General features: G+C 42.6%; 1 protein-coding gene across 4 annotated transcripts; it reads left to right on the top strand.

The window, feature by feature from the left end:
• The first annotated feature begins 334 nt into the window (after positions 1-334).
• Positions 335-9,733, top strand: LOC123633423 (T cell activation RhoGTPase activating protein). 4 transcript variants are annotated; one of them, XM_045544668.1, is made up of 11 exons: positions 335-566; positions 1,167-1,251; positions 1,340-1,393; positions 1,707-1,773; positions 2,964-3,130; positions 3,815-3,976; positions 4,298-4,375; positions 4,474-4,583; positions 5,997-6,192; positions 6,779-6,893; positions 7,601-9,733. In XM_045544668.1, the coding sequence occupies exons 2-11, from the start codon at positions 1,225-1,227 to the stop codon at positions 8,875-8,877; spliced, it is 2,253 nt and encodes a 750-aa protein (XP_045400624.1). In that variant the 5' UTR covers positions 335-566; positions 1,167-1,224; the 3' UTR covers positions 8,878-9,733. The 4 variants fall into 4 exon arrangements, with proteins under 4 accessions (XP_045400624.1, XP_045400626.1, XP_045400622.1 ...); XM_045544670.1 differs by lacking the exon at positions 4,298-4,375 and having other exon boundaries at positions 406-566; XM_045544666.1 differs by lacking the exon at positions 335-566 and having other exon boundaries at positions 828-1,251.
• The last annotated feature ends 1,270 nt before the right edge of the window (positions 9,734-11,003 follow it).

Below are 11,003 nucleotides of genomic sequence, written 5' to 3'. Positions count from 1 at the left end.
TCCCGCATGCAGCGGTGCTGATCAATGTCTGGTACCGGTGGACAGAGCAGATGGTGAGTGGGAGGGGAAAAGCACCCAAATAGGATAGCAAAAACAGAAAAAAAGCACCTGAGATTACCAACTTAGAAAATAAAACAATGTTTATGCAGAGAATAACACAACTCCTCACTCACACATCCCACCTATGACATTAATCAGAGCCTTCACCTATGGGCTGCATGTCATCTTTTCCACTCCTAGTAGTTTATAGATTTTTTTTACTTTGAAGTGGAAGAGAAAAAATAAAAAAAGACCCATAGCTGCCCTAAAAGGAAGGAGGAAGTGAGAGCTCTCCAGCGTCTGGCTGGCTGGCTGTGTGACAGCCCATGATGTTCTTTCCGGTCTCGGTAACATTCTGAATTTCCACCTGCCCACCCCTCCAGCTTATAACGCTCAGCACGTGAAATTAGAGCAGTTCAGTCTCTTCTATCTCCCAGCGGACGAGTAGGAGCAGAGTGTCATGCTGCTTCTCCCATTTTCCACAGTTCCCCGGAGGTAAAAGAACTCTGGCTAGAGACTCTCCGAGGGTAAGTATTATAAATTAACACAACTAGAAATTATAAGCTGCCTGGCAAACCATGGGTCATTAAAGTCAGAGGCAACAGAAAACAGCTACACCATGTAATATATGCTCTAGTGTTATAAAGTCTCAGAACACAGAAAGCTTTGCTTCAGTGTGAATCCCGCACTCTTTTGGTGTAGGAATTCAATAAATGTCATCTTTGTTTTATGTTTACTGTAAGTAGCATCCTGGGAATATGTTTTTTCCTTTTTGAGTTAGATGAAAAAAAATCCATGCAAAGCACTTAATACAGTAACTGTCACATAGTGAGCATGCCAAAAAAGTGTTAGTTGTTATTATAATTGATATTCAGATTCTTGAGGGGAATGTAATAAATTAGAAACAAGTTTTGGAATGGTAACGATATCCGGCTTCAATAATTTAGAAGTAAATGTGTTCAATGCTGTTCTTAATTGCATAAGACATCTGGTAACGTAGAACTGACTTTAAATGAAAACTTTTCTATCTAATAGTTTCAAACTCTGTGTTTTGGCAAAGTGGGACTGAAAGTGGCCAACTTGTGATGTGTGTAGCCCGTCACTCTTTCCCACATGGTTTGTTGTAGACAGAGCCAGACCTGCGAGGGAGTGGGAGTCATCACTGGACAGCCAGCCCCAACGCTGATGAAGTTAATAAGCAACCACAATGCTGTACGTGCCCCTCTTCTATTTATTAATTCATATTTCCTAGAGGCAAGAGCCAAAAGATGTTTATTTCCTTTTATTTTTTCTCTTTTAGTCAAAAACACTAAATTCCGGCGATATGGAGACACTAATCGAATGTCAATCAGAGGTAAGAAAACAATTTTAAAATGTTTTATCTGCACTGTGAGAATATTGAAAACTTTGTTTTAATGTGATGATATTTGGATTGTTTAATTATCAGAGTAGAAAATTATCATAAATATAGTAAATTGAACACATTAATTTGGATCTATATGATGACAATTATAACTTTAACATTGATTCTAGAAGCTAGGAAAAAATCAGTGCACGCTGTTGACTTAATTTTTAATATGCATGAATCATTATATGTGTATTTTGTGGGGAAAGACTGGGTAGTTTTCTTCCGTCATTATTTTAAAATAAAATAAATATATTTTTAGGGTGACATCAAGGAACATCCCCTGTTGGCATCATGTGAGAGTGAAGATAGTATTTGCCAGTTCATTGGTGAGTTTGAAAACACACTGATCTTTTATGTAAGTGCTAACAAGCAGAGTTCTTGGTTTGCAAAACCACAGAGCTTTTACTCTACTAGGAATTTTTTTGTACAAGTGTTCTGTTAAAGACCGCAGAACATTAACCCCTAAATGGCAGGCATGCTCCAACTCACTAGAGCAGCAAGTGCTCAGAGGGGAAAGACCCTCCCCACAGCCAATCCCGCAGCTCTGCCAAGGGTTTTTAGTGGGGTTAAATCTCCTGGCCATTTATATTTTGACAATTAAAGCATGCATACGTTTGAAAAACACACAGTGCCTTTTCTGTTTTCTTCCTTCTCTAATGAAGAGCGAATCCAAAAGGCCATGACGCAATTGTTGCTGATCTCAAATCCCAAAGAACTCACCACTGGCTCCTAATTTTTTTCATAGTGCAAACATAACCCTGACCCAGTTCTCCTGAACTGTAAGGACAAGCCACTTCTCTCTCATTGTTCTTCCACTTGCCAGTATAAAATGTATAGCAACATACGCCAACATATTTAGAAAATATAGCCTTTATAGTTAGGAAAAAAAGAGAAGGAAAGAAAGGAAGGAAAGAAAAGAAAAGAAAGAAGCGAACTTCAAGAGGCAATACTGGCAACCTGGGAAACCCAGGTGACTGCAGACGGACCAGGTGATGTCGCTCCCTCTAGTGGCTGCAGAGGGTTAATGGCCAGCCCTGCTAAGTGCCCTCAAAAGGATCTTGAGCAAGTCACTTCCTCTCCTATGTTTCATTTTCTTCACCAGTCGAAGGAGGAAATTAAAATAATCTATTTCATATCAGAAATGTCCTCTATGGTTATTAAGGCCAATAGGTTAAGATGGTTGTTTACGACCTGCACAGTTAGGTTTTGCTAATTTTCTGCAGCAAAAAGCAGATAAAGGGTGAAAACAGGAAAGGTGGAGACTTTGAGGAACCATGGTGTTGATGTTTAGGGGTGGTTGCCCTGGTAACAGTGCGGTTGTTTTTTCAGTTGGTTTTTCTAGATTAAGATTCACGCCTTTTTGCTTTTTTGGGTTTTCAAAATTATGTCCCCTGTCCCCCACATAGCATACCATGGATGACATTATGTGGCTGACAATACCCATTTTCTCACCTGGATCTTTGCTTATGAATATTGTAATCTAATTTTCCTCTTTGCCTTGTTTTCTTGGCTGTAGAAGTTAAGAAGAGGAAGAAGGTGCTGTCCTGGCCCTTTCTCATGAGGAGGCTCTCCCCTTCATCAGACTTCTCGGGGGCTTTGGAGCCAGAATTGAAAGCATCACTATTTGATCAGCCCTTGTCAATTATCTGCGGTGAAAACGACACACTCCCCAGGCCCATTCAGGTAGGTGTACATTTCCTCGTAAACCTACTTCAGTTTCCTGTTGGATGTGAAAATCCTTGGGAAACCTGCCTGTCACTCTCCTACCAAACTTTCAGGGGCTGATCTTTCATATTTTCCACTCTGGGAGATGATGTTCCTGCACACAAGTGCAGTCAGAGTATCCACTGACATTCCAGAACTTGCTTGTGTTTGCCAGTGAGCTCAGAGGGAAGGTCCTCGGTTCCTCTGACTTTGAGGGATTAAGAATGCTGACGATTTGTAGCTTCTGAAAAGTCAATAGCCAGAGATGCAGTATAGAGCATATGATCAGAAATCCAGGGTTTATATGCAAGTATGAGAAAGGAGGGAGGTCCAAATCATTCCCAAATGTGTAAAATTAGAGCTTCCACAATATTCCTCCTCGAGAGAAACAGCAGGGTCGAGAGAGACAGTTTACAGCAATTGGACTGAAAGCAAAATATGACATCAATACTCTTCCTGAGGCCATTTTAGTGCAGCAGAGAAGAGAACTAACTTTTAGGGACAGTATATTTTCTGACAAGTAAAGTTAGAGATTATTCATGTACATTATTTTAATTCTCTTTCTGCAACCCAGACATAGATTTTTGTGTATTAGTAGCAGCAAAGTGTGTGGCTTCAAAACAAAGGGTAACGGTTGCTTGTTCCTACACCTGTTTCCTGCAGGATATTCTCACTATTCTGTGCCTCAAAGGCCCCTCTACTGAAGGGATATTCAGGAAAGCGGCCAACGAGAAGGCCCGCAAGGAGCTGAAGGAGGAGCTCAACTGCGGAGGCGCCGTGGATCTGGAGCGGCTCCCCGTGCACCTGCTGGCTGTGGTCTTTAAGGTGAGCAACCAGGGCCACACAACCTGCCTGGCTCTGACACTGATTCTCAGGAAACAAGACATGGGTTCTTCTCCCTACAAGGCAAACTACACCTGATCTTGGAGTTTAATTTTTTTTAGTTAATCCCTTTATTTATACATGTGAGAACCTCTGTTTCTGTGACCCCAGATTCTCCCAAAAAGTGATGCATTAAGTTCCCCCAAAATGCTGAGGAGAAAGGGCACTTTGACTGTCCCGTGGCAGAGTCCACACCCCTAAATCCAGTGGCCCTTCAGAAGGCACCCAGCTGGGGATGGTGCCTCCTACTCTGCCTGTTGCTAGGAAGTTGCTGGGAGTCAACGAGCGTTGGAGAGAGGTTTCCCCGGATCCGTCAGATGCAGGGGTGCCGGCAGTGAGGGGGTAAGCGTAGATCCCGAGGTGGAACAGAGGTCAGGTGGAAGTGAGGACACAGCACACTGCAGAGCACGACGGACCGACCGCCTGCCTCTCATCCGCAGGACTTCCTCAGGAGCATCCCCCTGAAGCTCCTTTCAAGTGACCTCTTTGAGGAGTGGATGGGCGCCCTGGAGACGCAGGACGAGGAGGAGAGAATCGAGGCCCTGAAACAGTAAGTCCTGAACGTGACGCCAGGAGGCAAGGCCTGCGTGGCCTCTGCCTTTTGATTCTTCGCAGAACTGCTGAAGTGCTCCGTGATTCCCGTTTCATGGAAACTGTAACATTTAGAGAATCTGAGCGGAGTTGCTCATCCCCAGCCAGCACGAAAACCAGGGGTTGCCCTGGACGTGTGAAAGAAGCAGCGTTAGCCAAATGAACTATTTCTTCAAAAAGCTGAAAGTAAACTTCAATGCTCAAAAATCCCAAGAGGTTAGGGAGTCTAAAAATATGAGAAGCTCAAAAAAATATGAGATAAAGTTCTATCTGAAAGCTGTAACACAGGCTAACCAGCAAAGAGGAGGAACTTGGGGTTATCTTTAACCTACTTTGATGGGTGTCGTGCAAGGCAACAATTCTCCCACGGAACATCCCTTACTGTAGTAGAGCAATCTGGAAGGCATTGTTTTGTTCATAAAATTCCATAGCATATTTCATATTCTTATAATTAACCAAAATGAAAACCATATAAAAACAAATTCCAGTGAGAGTAAAAATAACTACATATATAATGGAAAGTGTGACCTGTTAGCAACTAGAGAATTCTAGACACTTAGCTTAAAATGCCAGCACTTTTGCCACATCCTAAAACAGTCTATCTATATATTATAATGGTTACACATGGCTAAGTATTTTCAATGAGATATTTATAGAACTGAAGACATTAGACTGTCCCAAAATGAAAATCCTAAGATTATCACAATAAGATTCTACTTGGACATAAAACTCTCCTATAACAATATCTTCTTCTGAGAAATGAAAATTATCTATGTGTTGGAGTCACCATTTCATTTTTTGAAAAAGTGAGACTTTAAAAAGTCTATTATTGTTTGTAACAATGTTGCTGTTTAAGCATTGCCTTATTATGAACATGCCCTTATAAACTGATTTATTCTCCATAAAAATTTCTCAGAATAGCATAAAAATGTGTCATTTTCATTTGGTGGTTTCAGTTCAAAAAAGAGGCAAGAAAACCAGTCTAACAGTGTTAGAAACAGAAAGAAATGCCACATGACCAAATGATTACTCAACAAAATGATTTTCAAAATGCAAAGGCAAACTATGGTGTTTAATGTAGGCTTGGCTTCATAATTTAAAATCTGTATAAATAATTAAGGGCTTTGTTACTGATATCCCAATTGTAAAGGCTGGTTTCTTAACTCCCCAAGACCTTGTGGTTAACGAGTCTCATTCTGTGTCAGTTGCCACTGGAAGTGTCTGAATGGACATTTCACAATATTACTTGTGAAAATGCACCTTCCTCATTTTAAAGGAAGTCTGGTTTAGGCAGAAACTTTCAACTTGCCACACCAAAGCCAGATAGAACATTAGCCTTTTTTAAAACTAATGTCCCTCAACTTTTTTCCAGGGTTGCAAATAAGCTCCCGCGGCCCAATCTGCTGCTGCTGAAGCACCTGGTGTACGTTCTGTGCCTGATCAGCAAGAACGCCGAGGTCAGCAAGATGGACTCCAGCAACCTGGCAATCTGCATCGGACCCAACATGCTCACCCTGGAGAGTGACCAGAACTTGTCATTTGAAGCCCAGAAAGACTTGAACAATAAGGTTTGTTCTGCTTACTTATGAGAAATTCCCAACTTACGATCTCACCATCTGTTTGCAAAAGCCAAGCAGAGAAAACGTCCTGAATTTCTCCAACAGACTCAAAATCACAATAAAAATATGAAATGCAGAATGCTTTTGTCAAAGTTCCACTCTCTTATGCGTTTGATGAAACTGCACAAATCTACGTCCATCTGTCATCCTATGAGACAGAAGATAAGTGCTACAGATTTTACCATCACCATCTCCCAGTATAGAAAATCCCCCCCCCTTTTTTTTCCTCTTGTGTATCGCACTCTATCAGTCCAACTGTCAATTTGGGAAACTACTTACTTAAGTGAAAAATTTAAGTAAAAGTTTTTTACGTTCTTAAACAAAAAATGCATGTCTTAAAAACACCAAATAATATCTAACTTTAATGTACCTGATTGTTACCAAATTTCTGTATGCTCTTTTCAAACACATAAAAATCTCTAATTGTCACTTTGGCACCTCCCTAATAGGTGCCCCCACTTTGTCCCCATTCTTTCCCTGTTCCCTAAAAAAAAAAAAGTCCTTAAGCTAACAACCTGCTTATTTTTCCCCACAGGTTAAGACATTGGTGGAATTCCTCATCGATAACTGCTTTGAAATATTTGGGGAGAACAATCTGGTGCATTCCAGTATCACCTCTGATGACTCCCTAGAACACACTGACAGCTCAGGTACAGAACATGCTTCAGTTGATTGTGATTGTGTGGAAAGGCTCATGCCAGTCAGCCCATCCATGCCTGTAATACAAAAAGCACTTTTGAAGCAGAAGTTACCTTTACAAATCACCAAGTCAGACTACACTCAAATCTGTAAGGAGGTCGTTAGACGTGAAAACCTTGGTCTTGAGTTTTCTTGCAATACCTCCTCAAACTGCAGGTGCTCTTTCAGCTTCAGTCTGGAACTTTCCCCCTTTCTATTCTAATCACACATAACACTAAATAAATTCAAAAATCACAATTTTACTAAGTAACCTTTAGCTATAGCTTTGGGGTAAGAAAGTTTTGTTTCTGCATAATGGAATATGAGTCCATTAAAATGGAAATGGGCCCAATAAAAGAGCCATCCAAAGGATCAATTTTAAAATTTAAGGTTAACACATTTTCAGTGAAATTCTGTCTTCTCATTTCTCTCTCCCCCCCCCACTCTTTCTCTCCGTCCTCCCTCCTTCATACATTCCCTTTTCCCATCTTTCTTCTCATCACAAAATAAATTTGGGAAAAAAACCTTTAATGTGGTAAATTTCTTGTCATATCAAGCCCCAAAGTAGTTCCACCAGATTACGTAGTGCCATAATTGGAATGAGTAGGGTGAACTGTAGTAAAGTTTATTTCTATAAGAACCTGAACAAAAAGTTCAACTCTTCTTTAACTTCCCCCAGACACATCAACCCTGCAGAATGACTCGGCCTATGACAGCAACGACCCCGATGTGGAATCCAACAGCAGCAGCGCCATCAACTCTCCCGGCGGGCAGCCCCAGGGGCCCACTGCCCTGGCCGCTGGCCTGGACGACAGGGGGCCGTGGGATGCCTGTGAGTCAAGGCCAGAGCCCATCGCAAGCACGGTGGCCAGGCTGAAATGCCACCTCGGCCAGCCCGACAGGAGGCACTCGGAGCCCAGCATGCCGTCCTCGCAAGAGTGCCACCAGAACCAGACAACAAACCAAAGCCTAACAAAAAGTGAGGATGCCCTCCCCACGGCCCGCGCAGGCTCTCGCCTGGAGAGTGAGGACGCCGAAGACCCCTTTCCAGAGGAGGTCTTCCCTGCAGGGCACGGCAAAACCAAGAGGCCGGTGGACCTGAAGATCAAGAACTTGACCCAGGGCTTGGCGTTACCACGGGGGCTGGTCCCCAAAGCCTTGTCCAGTGGCTCCCTGGACGGGTGCTCCGACAGCTCGCCCGTGGCCTCTCCTTCCAGCCCCAAAAGAAATTTCTTCGCCAGGCATCAGTCTTTCTCCACAAAGACTGAAAAAGGCAAACCCAACAGAGAAATTAAAAAACACTCCATGTCATTCTCCTTTGCCTCTCACAAAAAAGTGCTGACCAAAACCCCCAGCTCTGGGAAATCCCAAGTCTTCACCAGAGACCAAGTCACAAAGGGCTCTAGGAAAGAAAGCCAGCTGGCCGGCCGAGTCGTCCAGGACGACGGGTCTGAAACCCACAGCCCCGCTGCTCTGGGCTGCAGCCCGAGGTCTTGCGCGCTCTGGGTGGACGACGTGTTCCAGCTGGCCGAGCTGGGGGGCCCTGGGAGCCCGCCCTCCTATGAAGAGGCCATCCGGTGCCAGGCGTGGGAGCCCACCGCCTATGGCAGCCAGACCGTGGGCAGTATGAGGGCGAGACTGTTCAGCCAGGACCCCTTCCTGCCACCTATTTTCCTGTCTCCCCACGGAGAGGACTCAAAAGACAGATGCGGTGGAGAGCCCCTTGCTGGGCACCGACTGTCTCCCCTGACCCAGCACTGGGCACACAGCAGGACTGTCAGTGCTTCTGAGGAAACTCGGAGGCACGTGGCTGTCCCAGGGAGACCTGAGCTGCAGCGGCTGAGGACGGTGTCAGAGACTGTGCAGAAGGATAAGAGGGACTATCTAACGCGACGCTGTAGCCAGCCCATCTTTGAGGCTGACCAGCTGCAATATGCGAAAGAATCCTATATTTAGGAAGGGAGGACGTGCGCCATGCCATAGCTTGTGGTGTCTCTGTAAAGATACGACTGTATGAAGAACTGCTTTTAGATTCCTTTTTGAAAGGTCATGAATAAGCTCCTTTAGAAACTGCTGCAGAGCCCTCCTTGGTGAGGACTGCTACAGCGTGGCGATGGCGCATCAGGCAGTGTCTGTGTGTACCTGGATTTGTGCAATATTTGTGCAATATGTAACAAATGTATAAAATGTATTATAGACCCAGTGTTAGGTGCAAAGAATGTCTGCATAAATCCCTGCATACTTTGTTGGTTTTGTTTGTTTGTTTGTTTGTTTGTTTGTTTGCAGTAAAGTCCACTGCTGTGTCTGCCTCCTGGGGTACTTTTCTATTGGTTAGTGTTTAAAAATTATCTTTGCTTTTTTAATGTTGCCTCATATGTCATGTCAATTTTTGCATTTTCCACAAACTCCATTTAGGGAGAAATGTTTAAATCTCTGGTATACGTTTACTCCACTGAGCAGCCTTGTGATAACTAATCACCATGGTAAAGGAAAGAAACAGACTGCCAGGAATAGGGTTCAGTGTTTGGAGTTATCCAAGGCATTACAAACTCCAGCAAAAGAAGAGGCCATAGTGAAAATTATGAAAAATACTTAAGCATGTCCTTTCAATCATCTGATTAAATTGGGTAGATTAGTGAAAATGCATTACATCAGTATAAACTCATTTATAGCACTTTGAGTTTCTTTGTAGTTCAGTGGTGTCTTATCCAATAGTGTGGAGGTAAATGATTTTATATACATTGGGGGTCTTCTGTTAAACTTCAATGTAATTTCACTACAATAAATTGCCTTCCTTATTTGAAAGTAAAAATGCTCATTCTTTACAGACATGTTACCTTCTTTCTCTCAATTTAATAGAAATCCACCAAGAAAATCATTCACAGATTGGTTCATTCAAGAAGCGCTTACTGAATATATAATCACTGTTCCAGACTAACAGGCGAGACTGGAGATCTTGTGTTTACAAAGAGATGGGACCTATTTTCTGGGAGTTTGCAAAACCATAAAAAAGTACACACTTTATACCATTTTTTGAGCAAGCAGTCATTCACAAGCCAAAAAAATTTAGTATCCAAACATGGGGTAATATAATAAATGTAATATTTCTCATTTCTAGCAAATTAAATTTTTCAGTACGTTTACATATCTCATTTTTATGATGCTCAGTTTACTTATTAGCAGACATAGTGATAAAATGTAATATATTAGCACTGTACTGCTCAATGATTATTTATCCAGTATCTTAGAGATACCGCACTTCAATTTTCCTTATTTTATCAACTTATTTTTATAAAACACTGTGCATGCTTTTGATTTGTTTTAGAAATATTTTTGTGTTGGCTAGCTACCAGATGTTGAAGACTTATTCTTTCCAGAGATGACTTATTAGTAATGTTGTACAAAGTTAATATTATAAACCAGAGTTCTCAAGGACGCATGCTCAGGCCTAATATTAAAAATACTGGCCGGGCATGGTGCCTCACACCTGTAATCCCAGCATTTTAAGAGACCGAGGTGGGAGGGTCACTTGAGGCCAGGAGTTCAAGACCAGCCTGGACAACATAGCAAGACTCTGTCTCTACAAAAATAAAAAACATTAACCAGGCATAGTGGAGCACACCTGTAGTCCTAGCCACTCAGGAGTCTGAGGCAGGAGGATGGCTTGAGCCCAGGAGGCGGAGGCTGCAGTGAGCTGCAATTGTGCCACTGCACTCTACCCAGGGCAACACAGTGAGACCCTGTCTCAAAAAAAAACAAAACAAAAACTTTATTAAGCACCAATAATACATAAATTTCAAGAGGCAGATCCTTCCCTTTTGACAGCTAATTTAAGAAAAGCAATCCCTTTCCAGAGTTGGACACTAATAGTAACAGGCACAATTTTAGCACCTACCATGTGCCAGGCACTGTGCTAAAGTATTGGGGGGAAAAAAAATCTTCCAGCATCTTCTTAGGAACTCTTACTGAGAATCAGAGAATTCCCATCAATAGACCACAAAGATGATAAACTAGGAAGCTTCGAATGTATTTTCACTTTGCCTCTGACCTGACCTCCATGCGACCCTACTCAGGCCATGAAA

This window comes from Lemur catta, chromosome 2 (assembly GCF_020740605.2).
Source record: "Lemur catta isolate mLemCat1 chromosome 2, mLemCat1.pri, whole genome shotgun sequence".
NCBI classification, from domain to species: Eukaryota; Metazoa; Chordata; class Mammalia; order Primates; family Lemuridae; genus Lemur; species Lemur catta.
This window is presented reverse-complemented; position numbering and strand designations above follow the sequence as displayed.